The sequence below is a fragment of the Cucumis melo genome, chromosome 3, assembly GCF_025177605.1.
Source record: "Cucumis melo cultivar AY chromosome 3, USDA_Cmelo_AY_1.0, whole genome shotgun sequence".
NCBI classification, from domain to species: domain Eukaryota; kingdom Viridiplantae; phylum Streptophyta; class Magnoliopsida; order Cucurbitales; family Cucurbitaceae; genus Cucumis; species Cucumis melo.
In genome coordinates, this window is record NC_066859.1 from 5,920,026 (window position 1) to 5,938,741 (window position 18,716).

The 18,716-nt window shown below is 33.4% G+C and overlaps 1 protein-coding gene across 2 annotated transcripts; it reads right to left on the minus strand.

The window, feature by feature from the left end:
* Positions 1 to 234: 234 nt before the first annotated feature.
* Positions 235 to 10,240, minus strand: LOC103485653 (putative transcription elongation factor SPT5 homolog 1). 2 transcript variants are annotated; one of them, XM_008443339.3, is made up of 22 exons: positions 9,758 to 10,238; positions 6,808 to 7,046; positions 6,542 to 6,688; positions 6,199 to 6,357; positions 6,035 to 6,118; positions 5,681 to 5,751; positions 5,227 to 5,584; positions 4,938 to 5,093; positions 4,733 to 4,830; positions 4,602 to 4,650; positions 4,374 to 4,526; positions 4,134 to 4,277; positions 3,935 to 4,028; positions 3,662 to 3,823; positions 3,462 to 3,510; positions 3,287 to 3,381; positions 3,115 to 3,193; positions 2,000 to 2,054; positions 1,788 to 1,905; positions 1,560 to 1,703; positions 843 to 943; positions 235 to 592 (listed from the first exon to the last, which is right to left on the minus strand). In XM_008443339.3, exons 1-22 carry the CDS (start codon positions 10,080 to 10,082, stop codon positions 347 to 349), a joined length of 3,126 nt encoding a protein of 1,041 aa, XP_008441561.1. In that variant the 5' UTR covers positions 10,083 to 10,238; the 3' UTR covers positions 235 to 346. The 2 variants fall into 2 exon arrangements, 1 of the variants encoding a protein (XP_008441561.1); XR_007819256.1 differs by lacking the exon at positions 235 to 592 and having other exon boundaries at positions 1,788 to 1,901; positions 9,758 to 10,240.
* Between the last annotated feature and the right edge of the window lie 8,476 nt (positions 10,241 to 18,716).

An 18,716-nucleotide genomic window follows, 5' to 3' on the forward strand; every position in this document is an offset into this window, starting at 1 on the left:
CAAGATTTTAGAATAAATAGTAAATAGACAAAAAGAAGCTGTATAGAAGGTTACGAAACCAAAGCAAAATCTGCGGAAACATAAAAAAAAAAAAAAAACCTAGACAAAAGTAAAGAAACAAAAGAATGATGGAGTTGGCATTTTGCAAGAACTTTAAAGATAAAAAGCCTTGCAGGATAAGAAGCAACAGAAGAAAGATGGGTGGAACTAAAAAGGAAGAGATTGTGTTGCACATGAAGGATGAACCGGAATTCATTTATAATTGTAGGGAAAAGAAAAAAGAAGAAAACAGAGCTTACACTAGACTAGTAGTATACAATATGATTCTCATTTATTAGAGAGAAAATTATGGTTGAGCAAGTTTAGCAAGAATAACTAAATCCAAAATCTTAACATCAAGAGTGTCGTCTACCTTCACAATTCCGTCGGTACCGTCTACACCGATCAACTTGCCAGTGGCACCACGCAATGCACCACCCATTATCTTGATCTTGTCCGACTTCCTAGGAACAATCACTTCTACTTCACTAGAAGGGGCTGTTACCGTTTCACCATTTCCACTTGACCCAAGCCCTATCCTACACGAGCCATCCTGACCATACCCAAAACCAACCCAAAATTCAACATTATTTTCCATGACATACCCTAAACCAACTATTGAAAGATATTAAAGGATAACATGAACGATGAACCCTGCCCGACTTGAGAGATTTAATGAATGGGTCTCATAAACCACAAAACTTCAGAATTTTGTGTGAAATTTACTAAACAGGGGGTTTCCAAATATGTAATTCAAAATAAATAAATACTAAATAGTGGGAAAAACTTTTGCAAACACGTACCGGAAGCACCTCACGAATTACTCCCATGATGGGATCATCTCCTGACCTACGGTAATTGACTAATATGTCTGGCATGTACCATGGCCCTTCGGTATCACCACCTGCCATTTTAATTTATTTTTCAAAATCGTTAATAAAGCAAAAAATAAAAAATGGATATCTCAATGGAAAGTGAACTTCCTAGTTTGATACACAGTACCTATGAAATAAAGTTTATTCCAGATCTTTCTAAAAGAAACTCAAACCTCCCATGAGATAGTTTAAATGTGGCCTAATACAAATTTTTTAAAATAACCGGGAATCGGAGCTTTGCTCTCCTATAGCTGGGGGCATCCACGCCCACCTTAAGGCCACGGCCCTATACACAGTTTTATCAAAAGAAAAGAAAATTTTATCGATGAAATCCCACTCTGGCACTCCAACCCAATTTTTGCTTGCATTAGATTATAATGGCGGCTTTTTTATACACATGCACATGCGGAATATGGAACTGTGAACTATAATCAAACTCAAGTGTTACTCATTGATTATTTTATGAACATACTTTCTCCAGATGTTAAAGAAATATACACATTAATGGCAAATATAATTGTATAAATAATAAGCTATTGCTAACTCTATTTATAGGCAGAAGTTCCATGAATACTTTTGTGAAGAACATCTTATTTAAAATAAATCTGGGGAAAATTTTATCATGCTGAAAAGAGTAATACAAACCTATAACAGGAGACATCATATCCAGACCACCTGTGCCTGGTGTCATTGGTTGCCCGCCGGGAGTGCCAGGAAGGTAGGAGGCTGAATTTGGTGTCATGGGCTGTCCACCAGGGGTTGAAGGCAAGTATGGGCTCGGAGCATTAGCTGAACACAAAGAAGTATTTCTAAGATATGATATTTATTGTAAGGAAAAATTCAGAACTTAAAAATAAATACAAGTGCACCAACCATAGGCTGAACCACTATCACGGGGGGTACCAGCATCACTGTAACTGCCACCAGGAGTATTTGCCCAACCAGAACCAGGAGTCGGAGCTTCATATGTTCGTGAAGGAGGACTTCCTGGCTGAAGAGAGAACAGTAGAAAACAAATTAATGAATCTGTGGTGAACAAGCCAGAATAGTTAGTGGCATTTGGAAAGTCATTATAAAGATCTAACCTGGTACTGTGGACTCGCTCCCCAAGTTGCAGGATTCCCTTCCTCCCAGTTATCCCTAGTTTAGCAAAACCAGAATTCTCAGCATCAATCATCAAAGACAATAGCCAAAAGAAACTTCAAAAAGAGAACTTCAACGAATAACCTGGTGCTTGAATATGATGCAAAACAAAAAATACAGCATTTCAAATCAATAAGTTGCTTAGTTATTGATAATATGAGATAGATTTATCCTACAGCCAAAGGTGTTCTCAAATCTCCACATCAAATGATTTCCTAGAGCAGCAATATACAATAGAAAAACCATAAGAGTTGCCTCCAGGGCCGTCCAGGTACAGTACAGGACTTCACTATTGCACTACTACCACTCACACCATATGACAAGACACTGTCAGAAGCAACTGATTGTGCATATGTACCAAATATGCCAGCCTGCCTTTCTGAAAGATGACAAACCACATCTTGTTTGACTTTTCTTTATGCTAGCTTCCCTAGCCCAAAATTCAACAATGCAACTTAAGGAGCATTCAAAAAATACTGTAGTAAAATTCCTTACATCTCAATCCCACTACTTCAAAGATTAATGTACTTATTTTCCATTTTCAAATAGTCATGTTTTCATCAATAAGTTGTTGCCATCTTCATACTTCAGGTTCTGGCCTTGGGGATTTATTCAGGCCTCTGGCCTTAAAAAGAGCTTATCCCTAACAAATACTATCAAGATACAAGAAAATGCAGAATACAAAGAATTAACATAAAAGTATTTTCCAAAAGAGAAGAATTAAGGAGAAAGAACAAAGCAACAAATATACATTCAAGAATTATCTCTTAATTTCCAATGCCAGACTGGCAAAAAATAAACTAAAAACTATAAATCTACATTAGCTATCTGCATTAATATTTTCAAGCTTATCATAAAGCTATTTAAATTTGTCAATTGTCATCTTTGAATTTAAATGTTCCTCGGTTTTAACTGTAAGTCAATATCAGAAAAGTAAATTATAGAAAATATTTAAAATAACAATAAATTATGGAGCTTCTACAGCACATACATTCTACAATGTTATCCACATTATCTTAATTAATATCTCAAGTGCACTAGTTCACATGAAATTTACCTTGACGGACTCATGGGTGCATAGGGATTCCAAGCTCGATCTCGCATAGGTGTTCTCATGCCATCATGAATTGGTGTTGCTACAAAAACAGATAGTAAAATATGAATAACTCTCATAGTACTATTAGAAATTTAGAATAAAAACAAGAAGGCAACATGGGGAGAGAACTAACTTCCAATATCTCTCATTGGCGTCATGTATGGATGCAGGGGAGTTCGAGAAGGATGCATTGGAGTTTCACTTCCCATACCATATCTTGATGCATCACTGGTACATAGCAAACATTAGAATCTTGAAATAACAAACAAACAAAAGCAGATTAGTCATGTATTATATATTATATTTACCGATGGGGGGTTGAAATGGCCACATTATCCGAGATAAAATTGCGGTCAACTGCAAATAAAACAAGCATTATAGAGTTAACACCACATGTTTAACTTCCATTTGAGACTTAACATTTATCAGATATTCTTAAAAAACTGTATGAAAGTAATGCCACTAAATCACACAAACTTAAGTATCGCTCAAAATATTTTAAACATGCCTGTGACAACTTTCATTTGAGATTCAAGCTCCACTCGAACCAGTTGGCCTTTTATTTCAACGACACGCCCACGATAACCCTTATAAGGTCCTTGTCGAACTTTTACTGTTGATCCAACCAACCCATCATGATGCCCTCTCCCACCTCTATGTCTTCCCCCACCTGAATCACAAGTAAACAACTTAATAACAAATCAGAAAATAATCCTTTGTCATATCAAAACCACAAAAACATCATAAGAGGACATGGATATGAAACAGATCCACCACATACTATCATTGGGGGGACCTCCTCTGGAAAATCTCTTAGGAGACTGAGGAAAACGAGGTGGGGTCGCAATGCCGGCAAACCTAGAGTATGAATTTCCCTGTAACATGAAAGATGCAGCAGAAACTAACTATTAAGATACGACTGTCAACAAATAAAAAACATTCTAGTATAAACCAGGTATTTGATTAAAACAAGAACTTACATTTCTATTTCCATTAGTTCGGGATCCACCCACAACAACACAAGATTGTGATTTAGCACATATAAAGCCTGCATGTTCCAAGTGATGGCGATCATAAATAAACAGAATTCCTCTGTATATGTGCTCCACAGGACCTTGTTTTCCCTATAGTAGGAGCAAAACAGACAAAATGATTTTAAAAATAAGTTAATACAAGTTGACACCTAGAAGGAAACAGACAACACTAAACAGAGATCTAACCTTACAAGGACCTTCAAGAATCCTCACTACGTCCTTGGAGGATATTGTATTATTAAATCGATCTTGAACACTGATTTTCTTGTCGATCTTGCTTTTTATTTCCCTCAATTTCACAATATCAACCTCAGGCCTATCAGGAGTACCCTTAAGAACCTAGTGCAAAATCATACTCATGAGCTTCCTGACTATAAAATGACTAATGACATGCATGATTCAAAGCATACTCACCTGAAAAGCCTCCGTTTCTACACGAATAATTACACCAAAGCTCATATTACTGCAAAAATTATTGAAAATATTAAATCCAATCCTTGTTTTTAAAAATTCAGAATAAAGAACAACGTTAACAAATTACTTACTCCAATAACACTAGATCATGAAGTTCATAATCTCCAATTCTCGTCACACCCGTTGTTACCTCAGAGCTCTCAACAACATCATCAGCAAATACCCGAATCTGAAGATAATACAGATTTAGGACATTTCAGACTATCAGTAAGACAACAATAAAAAAATGGGCAAGATCTATAATTTTATAGTACTTCCACAAAAATATAAACTCACATGTTCCTTGGTTGTATCAGATAGTATAATAAGCACGTGCTGGTCCACCTTCACAACCATACCAGTTGCCCCCTCCTGAGTGCCCGATACAACCTTTACATGATTCCCAGGCTCAAAGTACTTGCAAAGTTCTCTTTCATTCACAGCGAGAGTTTTCTAAAATAAAAAAATACATATAAATAAAAAGAAAGAAAGATTACACGAGATATAAGCTTCCCCTTTGAGTAAAAGGATGAGAAGCTTCAGACAGTCAAACAAGAAAGAAGTATGTGAGTTGGATAGTTCTTACAGGAAGGCCCTTCATTTCTGGTCTGATGTGGACATTTTCTTCCTCTACTTTCTCAACCCATCCTTTCAAATTCTTGAGATCCCCCTTAACAACAATGACAGCATCACCCTTCATAAAGTGCCCTTTCTTTCGGTTTGCAAACAAGGTAGACAAACTAGCAATATCCCCATCTCCATTTTCTCCAGGCTTTCGAAACTTTTCAAGTTCATCGAAAGTCGGCTTTATATTTTGAGCACTTATTGACTTCATGGACACTGTTTTATATAAGAAACCATCCTTGAAAAACATGCCACCAATATTCTCAAAGTATTCTCCCGTAATGGGATCACGTCTACGCTCTACGCGGATGTGTAATTCTCTGAATATGAAGAAGGAAAGTTACTATAGACTTTAAACAACTATTTACATCAAATATATGGAGGCGATAATACAATCAGAGAAACAATGGGGCTACCTAGCTTCATCAATATTCATAAAACGAGGTGGAGGAACAAATGCCTTCTTCTTAGCAACTTCTCTCCCTTCCTGAAGGAGAAATAGTCAGTATCAAAAACAACATTCATTCTCACTCATAGATAGATGCCAATGATCTAAAAGAACAAAGTAATACTATACATACACATATTTACATATATATACTAAAAGTCGTGAAAACATGAAGAAAAGCTACCTACAAAATGTTTTTCCAAATCTACATATTAAGGATTGCAAGCAGATGAAAAAGAGAAAAATAAAGCTTCAAAAACTTTCCAATAACATAACAATGAAATACCAAAGACAACTAAAAAAATGTCCTTCAAAAGATTACCAATTTATTAGCAAGAGCCTGTAAGTCTATCCGTGGAATCAGTTTCACAGTAACCCTCTGCCGCACATTATCAACATCCACCACCTGAAAAAAAGAGAGCTTATTACGTCAAAGAGACAAAAAGTGAGTGAGACATCTTAACCTATTGAAAGTACCACAATTACCTTGGCAAGATCCCCCTTATATGTCCCAATCTTCATCCTAACCCATGTATCTCTAGAAAGATCAATTGCTTTGCTTTCAACAGAGAGAACGTCAGTCATCTCTTTAATTGGAACAAGTGTTATTTTCTGAGCATATATATTGCGTAGACCTTTACAAGCCTAAAACAACAGCAAAAACAAGTTTAAAGAGTTAATTAACTAGGTACAGGATTGAATTCAATCATTACTGTAAGTCTGAAAAATGATTTACTAATGACCAAAACCAATTTAAGAGTTGATCCAGTGCCTACATGATTTTATTCAGTCTTTGTTCAACATATAACATAAAAAACACATAATATACCTCTCTAACATGGGCTTCTTTGTCGGCTTCAATATATATAAAGTTCTTCAAATGGTCAAGAGCTACTGCAGATCTTATTTGCATTTCAGGGCCCCTATCAATGCATTTTTGCATTAGACAAACAGCAGCCTCCCGTTCACGGCCAATCTAACAAGAGAAAGAGAGAGTCAGCATATTAAATCAATCCTCTAAGATGGGTACTTCAAGAGGGAAAAATCTAGAGAAGAAACTACAAAAAACGAAAGTTTTAAGCAGTAAAATCATACCGCGCATTTAACCATCCACAATTTTGGATCCCTTACAGAAGGTAAAAGGGCTTGCTGCTCCACCTCTGTCGTTTCCTCGTCATATTCCATATGATTTGACCTTGCATATCTCGCCTGAATCCTTCTTTCAAGTGCTTCAACGTCCTCTTGTTCATCCTCCCGTGGTAGCAATGGGCGGCGATGCATCCTTCTATTATCATCTTCATCAGGTATATCAGCTACATTGTCAACTATGAAATCTGCATGATCAAGAAACTAATGATTAGGATAAACACATACATAAATGGAGAAACTAGTGAGACAAATAATGGATTCAAGAGGGAACAAGACATATAAGATTACCCAGAGAACCACTGACAAAATAATACACTACAACATTAAAATAACCTCCTGTTTGCCAGTCCATCGTTCACCATTGTCAACTACCAGTGGAGAGTAGGAAAGAGACGGCCCCAAGAAACAAAGATATTCAAGGCCATAAGGGCAACAACTAGCTAACAGTATTTTTCATTTCTTTGTGCTGTTTAAGAAAATAAAATTAAATTGGTTAGTGTCAGGTGAAATTGTGATAACTAATACAAAGTTGGCTCACAATCTCTTTTCTTTTCTTTGTTTTCTTTTTAAAGAAACCGTTCAATTAAGAAAAGCGAAATAATATACAAGGGCATAAAAAAGTCAAAAGCCCTTAACTACCTATTCAACGAGCTCCAATCCAAATTTTCTTTTCCGAGTAGGTAGATTTCCAGATATCCACAAGTTAATTAATATTGATTTGAGAATGCTTCAGATAGAAACATTTGACAAACACCCTCTCCCCGTTTTATTTTGTCTATATCTCTTTCAATAATATCCCCCCTCCCTCCGAAAAAAATCCAAGTTTCAACGATTCCCTACTATGAAAATATGTAGATTATAAAGTGATTACGGACCAAAAACTGGCATACACTACAAAGCAATCATTACATAATAGAAACTAAAACAACATTGTGATGAGATTCTTCGCAACTGAATTGTATCAAATTTAAAGTCCGGTGTGGTCCCAGGTGAGGAAGTTTGGGAGGGGAAAGATTTATTGTGTCTTTGTAGGCACCAATTAGCAAGCTATTTGGTAGCTACACTCTTGGTTCGGTTTTGTTGGATTGGAGAGGATAGTTCTTCAAATTGAGAGGAAGATGAAGGGCTTTTCTTGGAAGCTGATGAAGGCAGAAAATTAACATTCCAAGCCCTGGGAATGTGGGGCTCGAAATAGGCAATGAGTAAAATTGAAGCTCATTCAGTTAAGTGACAAATGATTCTCTGAAAAACCTAACGCACTGTGGCATAAGTAGGAGGCTAGAATTATGGGAAAGGTGCGGATAATAGCACTGCAAATTAGAGGCAATGTGGCGATTCAAAAGAATCTTAGAGGAACCATTTCAAAAAGTTGCTCATATACAAAATCTTGAGGTCATTAGTGTTGGTATTGATTGGAGAACTCCGTTTTGGAATGATATTGATGCAGGTATAAAAGTTTCCCATATAGTATACACTAATACCATTTCTTCACGCAATTTAAACTTTAATCAATCCATTTCTTCACATATGCTTTCCCATAGACCTTCATACAGGTCTATGGGAAAGCATATGTGAAAAGTTGCTCATATACAAAATCTTGAGGTCATTAGTGTTGGAATTGATTGGAGAACTCCGTTTTGGACTGATATTGATGCAGGTATAAAAGTTTCCCATATAGTATACACTAATACCATTTCTTCACGCAATTTAAACTTTAATCAATCCATTTCTTCACATATGCTTTCCCATAGACCTTCATACAGGTTTGCACTAAACTACATGGCCGGAGGCCCAAAATTGAACAGCTCCGATACCAAATTGATAGGTACCAAAACAAGACCACAGGAAATTACAAGACAAACCAAGTAATTTCAGGAACTTAGACCCTTCCTATCTTAAGATCATTCAAGCCCTAAACCAACTGAATCAAAGACAAATTACTCTCTTCCTCTCCCACTCTATTTTTTACCAAAGTACCCAAAACTGCTCTAACTAATTGATAACATACCCTTTGGCCTTCGTGTTCATAATACTCGAATACCATTTTTATCAGCAGTCAACTTTTGACTCTCCAATTCACTATTACTATTATTACTAGAACTGTTCTGCAATAGTTGAACACATAAAGATTCAGTCTTAAAACTTGGAAGAATACTTTGCTCGATGTTTTCTGGAGATTGAGAAGTCCAAAAGGGGGGAATGCATTTTTGTAAATTATATGACTGGATCGAATTAACACAACAAAAATAAGATGGCACCCTACCTCCTAAGCACAACTTGTTGCATTCTTTGCACGAACATAGATGAGAACAAACTAATCAGTTCGTGCCTTTATTTCATGTACATGCTTCCTTTAGAACATGTAGGGAACATATCATTATAACTTTTGGTTGCTCGTGAATGCTCGATGAATCTAAGGACCTGGACAGCATATTGCAACTAATTTGTACCGCATAGCTCTAAAGCAATGCCAAGCTTTTCGGGATTAATGCCACTAAAGCAACCATTTGAAGTAAAGTTCATATAGTGGGCAGAAAGGATGAATAGTGCAAAATGTTAAACCTCCCATTGTTTTGCCTTGTCCAGCACATTTCATGCCTCCTGTCTTCGTGAAATTAATTTACAGTACGGGTGTCTTCTTTATAACTAGCCATCCTAATTCTCCATTCATTTGATTGACTGAATGAACATATGAGAAATACCCCATTCAGGGACAAAAAAAAAAAAAAAAGAACTTAGATTACTGACCATTTTTAACCTAAAAACTGAATACATACTAAGGAAATCGCAAAGGAAAACCCTAAGTGCACTCTAATCAATCGATAAACCATTGTATATGAAAATTGAACTAATTGAACCTATAAAAGAAACACAAAGTCAATTATGCGAAACATACCGTCCTCAGCTTCATCATCCTCTTCATCGTCATCGCTATCGACCTCAGCCTCAATATCCAAAAACTGAGAACCGCTAGGTCTCTTGGCACGCCGCCTCCGACCACCGCCACCAAAAGCCTCCTCCTCCTCCTCATCCTCCTCTTCTTCGTCTTCATCCTCATCCTCCTCCGCAACGTCGTCTATGAAATCTGATCTCCGGCGCTTCCTAGTGGAACGATCTTCCTCCTCCTCTTCCTCGTCGTCGTCTAGAGGCTGTTCCATCTCGTCCTCATACTCTTCCTCATCAGCGTCAATGTCGTCGTCGTCGTCCCTGCGACGAGGCATCTGTGAATTGGAAATTGGAAAGGTGAACGAACTGTGCCCTAAGCCAAGAATAGTGGAAGAACCGAAATTGGGAAGCTGAACTATGCCCTAGGCGGAGTTACTCGAAGGAGAGAGAAAGGGGTGTGTGAAGTTGGGAAAATAGTTGGCGGGTCTATTAACGTTTTCCTTTTAACTTTCTTCCATGACGTTTCTATTTTTCCATATCTTGTAGTTTTATGTATTTACTTATCTTCAATTTATATTTTATTATCCCTTCGCTTTTACTTGTCATACTAAAATCATTTTCAATTTCATATTTTATAACAATTTTTCTATTTAACTGCTCCTAATAAACAAGTAGGTAAGAATCGATTTTAAATCAAAGTATAAACTTCTACGTCAAATGGTAATTAACATTCTCTTCTATTTTGTTTTTAAGATAGTTTTGCTTCTAATTATTGTATTAGAAATTTGACAACGATAATTAATAGTTTGGTTATTATCACGTCATAATCAAGTTTTGTTTGTTTTAGTCTAAAATTATTATAATAGTTTTTTTTAGGTTTAGTCGTCAGGTAAGTCAAACTTTCAAGTTCGTTCCTTTCTTTTATATATACAAACATTTTGACCAATGTTTGTCCTTATAACATTTTTATATCAAGAAAATCGATATGATATTAAATTCTAAATTGGTTGTATACCATATATTGAACTCATTGATTGTTCTGGTTTGACTGTAAAGCTTTAGATTGTTAGACTTTTGTGCATTAACTTCAAAAATGTATATTTTGTACCCAAAACTAGTAACGATAATGGTCCTTGTTACGTTGCTTTTCTATCCTAAATATTTTTACTCAAACCTCGAAATATAAATATCAATGGAAATACTGAATTTCTTATTTTATAGAAATACAATGAAAATATGGATATAGGTGGAAGTCGATTGAAGTTGTTATAATTAATTAATGAAAGTTTGATTGTGGTTTAATCAATTTGTAATTGATCATTTTTAATCACTATTTCTATAAAGTATAACAACATTTAGATGTATATTGTAGATATACGTCAAGAGCAAAAACAATTACAATGTAATATAAAGTTTATGATTATTTAGAAGTAAAACTACGTACGAATTTAATAGAAATTATTTTAACCAGGTTAAAAGTAAATATATACATTTTTGTCACGTTGTTTTTTAAAATTCAATTTATTTAAAATAAAAGGTTTGGATAGATAATAAAGGTAGAGAGTTGAGAAAATTTGCAAATTAGAAAAAACTAACACTTTGAAAAAACTTGATGATATTATGATTTGAAACTAAATATTTTTGTGTAACCAATACCATAGAAACTAGAAACTTGAGTTGGATTAACGTAGCTAATTAAAAAACCGAAAATTTTTAAAAATTTGAGATTTCAAAGAAAAGTTTTCACCATAATTTTACTCGACGTTAGTTCCTTTACTTGGGTCGAGAGCATGTTTGTATTAAATATGTTGGTACACATATACGAAGTCATACCATTAATTTGTTAAAATTACAATAAAATTAATAAGCAAAAACAATTTTTTTTAGTTAAGTTGGGTGATTTGAACCTCTCACCTATATGAAAAATAAATAGACAATTCAAAAGTTTGGAAACCAAAATGAAACTTCAAAAAGTTTAAAACTAAAATTAATATTTTAAAAATAATTAAACCAAAAAAAAACCATTTATTGAACCTTATTATAAGTTTGAGAATATTTTTGACAAAAGTGCAAAGTTGAGAGGCATTTTTTATAATTTAGCCTATATAATTAGTACCAATTATTATATATGGATCATGACTTTGGATCAATCTTGTCATTACCATTTCAATTAAATTATGCTAATGCTTGGCTAGTATCTCCTCAATAAACTTTTTTACTATAGAATGTTGTATTTAACCTTCATTTTTGTACTAGACTTTATTAATGAAATATTCACTTCATAATCATTTTTATTGTCTTTACTATTATCTATAGTTCCATTATTGATCATATTTGGTTTCTAACTATTGATTCATATGCTTAAAGTCTTAGTTTAATACTTAAATAAATTTATTACAAAATTTTGCCGAAAATTTCACAATATTTTTATACATATATGTGATATATAGATTTTCTCTCCAAAATATTTATCGATATCTAATATTTGCTGATATATTTGTAAATTTAAGTTAGTGATATTTTAAACCGTAACAATTCGATCATTGTATAGGATAAATGAACAAAAAAACTTTATTACCATGATGTGCTAAACAAGAAATTTTGACCAATTAAATCTCTTCACATCATCACATCAAAAATTGTGATAATTATAATTTGATTGGGTTTGGGTAATTAAGGGCCCATTTCGTAGGGCCCGTTTGGTAACGTTCTCGTTTCCTGTTTGTTGTTTCTTGTTTCCTATTTCTTCTTCTTTTTAGAACAAGAAACAAGAATGTGTTTGATAACTATTTCTGTTTTTTATTTCTTGAAGAAAAGAAACAAAAACAGAATATGTTTTGATAACTATTTCTTATTTTCTGATTTTCTTCGAGATTTATTTTTTTATTTTATTTATGTTATTTTATTCACATTTAATTCAATTAAATATTAAACAAAAATATATGTCTTCCATTAAACATAAAAAATAAAATTATCAAAAGATTATTCATTTAATACAAAGAAGTACAAGTTAACAAATAAAAATAATAATATAAATATAAAATTGTATCTATCCTTCAAATGTTGCTCAAATTTGATTGGTAATATCATCTCATACTTGGGCCATCTCTATTAGATAATGTTGACTCATTTCTTAATCCATCAATTTCAATAACCTCATCGATATTTGTAACATCTAGAATGTAATATTAATTTTAAAGTAAGTTATTATGTCCTCAATATTCAGAATTGAAAAAAACAAAACAAAAGTTAATCTTTAACTCTACTACCTATGATACTTTAGAGAAAAACCTACAACGAAAAGTCAGATCTGTGCAAAGAGGAAGATGAAAACTACGGATCTGGTGAAGAGGAAGAGTTCAACTTGTAGAGGAAGATGATGAGAGGCAAAGAGGAAGATGAAGACGATGGGAGAAAAAGAAAGAGGATGGTTATTTAGGGAAGACACTAGAGATAAGAGGAATAAAAAGAAAGTCACGTGGAGAGGAAAATGGAAAAGGAAAAGGAAACCAATAGAAAAATAATTGTGAAAAAAGAAACCGGAACAATAAAAGTAATTGAGAAAAAGGAAAAGGAAACAAATATAAATAAATTGAGAAAAAGGAAAAGGAAATCAATAGTAATTATAGAGAAACGGAACGGAAGAAACCACTTTCTTTTTTTTTTACAATAATTCCTTATAAAATGGGAAACGTTTTACTCTTTTTAGAACAAAGAACAAAGAACGTTACCAAACACCTTCATTTCTTAAAAAAATGAAAACAGAAACAGGAAATAGGGAACGAGAACGTTACCAAACGGGCCCAACATTCCCGTTCCCTGCTTCCTATTTCTTGTTCCATTTTCCTTCTTTTTTTATAACAAGAAATAAAAATGTGTTTGATAACTGTTTCTGTTTCTGTTTCTTATTTCTTGCAAAAAAAAAAAAAAGAAATAGAAAATGTGTTTGATAACTGTTTCTTGTTTTCTGACTTTCTTCGAGATTTATTTTTTATTTTATTCATGTTATTTTATTCACATGATCTAATTCAATTAAACATTAAACAAAAAATATATGTCCTCCATTAAACATAAAAAATACAATTATCAAAAGTTTATTCATTTAATACAAAGAAGTACCAGTGCAGAAATAAAAATAATAACATAAACATAAAATTGTATCTATCCTTCAAATGTTGTCCAAATTTGATTAGCAATATTATCTCTCACTCGAGCCATTTCTCTTAGATGATGTCGACTCACATCTAATTCTTATATTACTCTACAAATTGGCTGACAAATTTTGTGTATCTTTAACGATCATTAATTCATTGCTAAAGTCATTGATTAGATCATTTTGACGATCATCCAATCTAATATAATTGTGAATTGTGCAACATGCTATCAGTATATATTTTTGTATCTTGATCAAGTGGAGGCATTTACTTAAGAATAGGAAATCGAGCCTTCAGCACACCAAAACAAAGTTCAATGACATTTCGTAGTGAAGAATGTCGGTAGTTAACACTTATTCTTTACCTCGAAGGTAATGTCCCATTTCTCTAAAGTCTCGTAAATGATACCTTTAACTATGAAATGGTGCTAAAAATCCTAGGATATTTGAATATCTTGAAATGATAAGATAGTATTGATCTACATAATAAAGAAAATAAAAAATTATCATAAAGTCATCCATTTCATTTAAAGTTCTAAACACACATAATTATTTACCTCTCTTAGGCATAGGAAATTTATTCTCGAGATTCTTGATACATTCAAGATGTATGCGAGAATCATTGGTCGATCCTTCCCAGTCGGTGGCATACGTGAATAACATATCAATTGAACATATACATTATGTTCCATGTTTTATTAGTTTTTCTTCCACGAAACGGTATTTATTCATTTTGGAGAATACTTGTGGCAACGTGAGTGCCATCAATAGCACCAATACAATCCTAAAGGATAGTCATAAACACAAATATATTTTGAATCAGTATAAACTCCGTGCAAGAGATGGTAATATTTCAAAACAGTAATGCATTACCTTAAAGAAAGGGTAATATTTTGAATTTGATACGATCTCCATTGGTATAATGTCCATCTTGGGTGGACTAATAATTTCTAGTCTAAGTTTGCAAACCTTCCTCAAAACAAGATTAAAAGCTCGAGAAATAGTATGACCTGAATGTTGAAAATTTTCTGCTGCTATACGATTGCTTTCATTATGTAATATGATTAATAAGAATAGAGCAACTTTTTCTTGAACGATGAGAACCTAGATGCTTGCAAATTTGTCTTGGATTTTAAATCTTCACAAAACCTTATGAATGTAACTCTTTTCATCCTAAAACAATCTACTTCTACTATCGTTTCCATTTAACAACTCGATCACATAATCATATCCTCTCAGTACAGAGGTTTTACATGGTTGTTTAGAAGATTGTACCTTGTGCAAGCTCATGTACAATAAAGTGGAAAGGATGTAGATAGCATCATCGTCGTCGTCAGAATGAGAATCCTCAAAATGATTAAGCTTGAATCGAATCCCTTTGAATTCACTAGTATATCTATAAATTAAACACAAAAAACATACAAATTCATTTGATTTCACTAGTATATCCATAAATCAAACATAAAAAACATACAAATTCATCTCATCAGAAAAAAAAACGTAGCCATGTTGAAGAACAACATAAAACCATAAAGTCAAACATACAAAATCCATGTTTAAGCTAATATTAAAAAGTAAATGACATAATCCTAAAACATCCTTAAGTGACATCTCGAGACTATTTATGAAATCTCTCCTCCTTGAATCTGGCATTCGCAAAAATACTTTTCTTCAAGCAAGATCTCTATACAAGAGTTTCAACATTTTGGAATAAGCCTCTCCATAAACATCCTCCATTATATTTAAAATGTTCAAACATTCTATCAAGTCTTCATCGAGATTATCTTTTTTATCTAATGTTTGGCTTTCATCAACTTAACTAGATATACAACCAACAAATCTTTTCTCAAGGATGTCATTTTTTTCGCTTCGCATTCTCAGCATATACATCGATGAATGTAGAAAAGAAACTGCCAAACTCGTCTTTCTTTCTTCGAACTCATTTTTTTGCTTTTTCTTCTTTATCATTTTCTTGAACACCGAAGTTTGTATTACTTGCAACATTAGTTTCATTTTCATCTTCAGAATTTGAAATAAGTCTTGTCGATGGGTAAGCATTTACACCTGCCACAACTTTCTAAAGATCGAGGTATAAGAAGTTTTAGGTTTTAATTTATATTCAAAGAGAAAGCATCAAAGGAGTAAATAATAGAGATTGTGTCCACTATATTATAAATCAATATTCAAAGTTCAATTCTACGAATTACATTTCTCTGAAAATTTCTTGTGAACAGTTTAACATGCCCAGTGGAACGATCTCTACCTTTTATCTCTTTCTCTTTTTGTAAAGAACATCTTAAGAAATCATGACATCTAAAGACAACACTTTCAAAACTCTAATTGACATTAGCAAGAGGCCAAATACTCACAACCGCTCAAAGAAGACTCAATTGTCTAAGGATATGCGACCCTTTGAGGTCGTAAAGAACATTTGGAAATAACTGTCAAAGCCACAAAATGTGGAATCATAATCAAGGAAAAACCTATAATCGATGAACACATTTCATTCTCTGAACACTCAAGTAAGGAGACGCCTCACCCAAATATAATGTCAGTTATGGTGGCTGACGTGGACACAAGTAAAGATAGAATGGCAAAGCTCGAAAAGAAGGTTAACGTGCTCATGAAGGCAATTGAAGAAAGGGATTAAGTGGCACTTAACTCAAAAAAACAAGTCAAAAAAGTGTTTAAGTGACACTTAACTCAAAAAAAGGTTTGTGTAGCTTTTTAAATGTCAAAACAAGTTAAAAAGTGTCTAACTCAAGCACATTAACCCTCAAATCAAGCATGTTACAACCAAAGCATAGAATAAGTATGAAATATATGCATGATTGACCACTGTAGCTGTAGGATAGTCACAACATATTACAACTCAAGCATATAATAAATATGAAAGATATGCATGATTGGCTATCGTAGTTGAAGGATATTTGGAGTTGGTTGTTTAAAATGCAGTTGCACTGTAGGGCTTGAAACATTATCAGATCTAACACGATTTGTAACCTGTGCTGAAGAATAGGTATTAAACCCAATTGATGAAAAATTAATATTAAGTCACGTACTTTAAAAATGCAATGGTAAATTTGACTATGAATATGCATCCCGCAAAAACCTAACTTTGATCATTTTCCCCTTCCATAGGTGTTGCATGATGATTATGTGTACCACCAACAGCCGACTGAAGTAAGAGGAAATATACCATACTTAGAATCAAATTTGTTCATTCTAATTTCTCCTAATGAAATCATTACATAAAGGAAAAAATGCAAACTAGGGATAGATACTTACAAATACTTGCGACTGAGTTCTGTTCTTCTATGACTGCTGTTATTTTTTTATTGTCCAATAAAAAACATAATCAAATTCATATTTTGCACCAAAATAAATAATTAGGATACTAATACAACATCCTGTAGAATATATTATCGATCATGGTTTGTTGCAGTATAAACTAAACAAAATAGCAATCACTTACTGTCTACACTACAGTAAGTCATCAATGCCCCAAAAAAGGTTTATATATGCAAAAGCTTCTAGTTACATAATTGTGAATGACCAATGAGACTAGATTACAAGAGGCATATTATATTATTGATGGATCCTCAGGTAACAGAGCTTATCTAAGAACTCAGTGAACAGGCAAACATACAAAATTAGTGAATCTAAATGCACCTAAATGAAAAGCACCTCATGACAATGGTCATGGTTAAATCTGGAACTACTACCATTACCCCTTTTCCTTTTCATGGGAATGTTTATTTGCATATTACTTTTTCAGTTTATTGTTTTCACTTGTTTCCATTCAACCATTCCAAGGTATAGACGAAGATACTTAAAATTATCACTTTAAACCAACATCAAAACAAAAGGAGAAAAAAATTGCAAGATTCATTTGCTGATTTTAAACTCGAATTTAAGCAATAATTTGCACAAGAAAATATACTTATCGACAATATCTCGATGTTTATGAATTTCATAATCTATTACCCATAGTTTGTCTCCAAGGAAATATATTCTTGTCCTCCGAAGTATTAATTTTTCCATCAATTATCCAATTACCTTTATGAAGTATCTGGTTTTCCTTCACAACCTGCAGAAACCAAGTTCAAAACATTCTATAGAATTGGGACAAGGGGATACTAATTCAACATCCTATAAAATCTCATGACATTCTTCTACATGAAGGAGACACTATCTATCTATATAAGAACTTTCATGTCATGTTAAACAAAATCAAATGATCATCGTCATCCAGTGGGGCAAAAAAAAAACACAAAAGATAAAGAAGAATAAGAAGTTCCACTCATGCATTAGCTCACCTCATCAACCAACCCTTCATATGTCAACTGAGAACACATAGGAGTGACCATTTCCACCTGCAAAGCAAGAATATCCAGTTCTAAACAACAGGGGCAGTTGAATAGAATGGGCAAATAAATATATGAAAGAGCTCTTTGCTTTAGCATCAAGCTGCAATCTATCATCCTTTGAAACTAAGGAGCCCTTAAATAGAAGACTTAAATATAATTATTCATGTTTTGAAATAAATATAACTTTCATATCTCCATCAATAGATTACCAAAAATAATAGAAAAATTATAGCATATACAAATCAAACCACGTTACATAATGACATTCATAGTAGAATATGATGGAGTTTAATGAAATTTTACCTTCCTATCTATAAGAATGAGTGTATTTATCTCTAGCACAACCATCTGAAATAAAATGAATAAATCAATCCTTGCATAAATTCTTTAAAGGAAATTGAAAAGAAAGAGAGAGCGGAGTGCCTTCAAGTTCAACATTGACATCA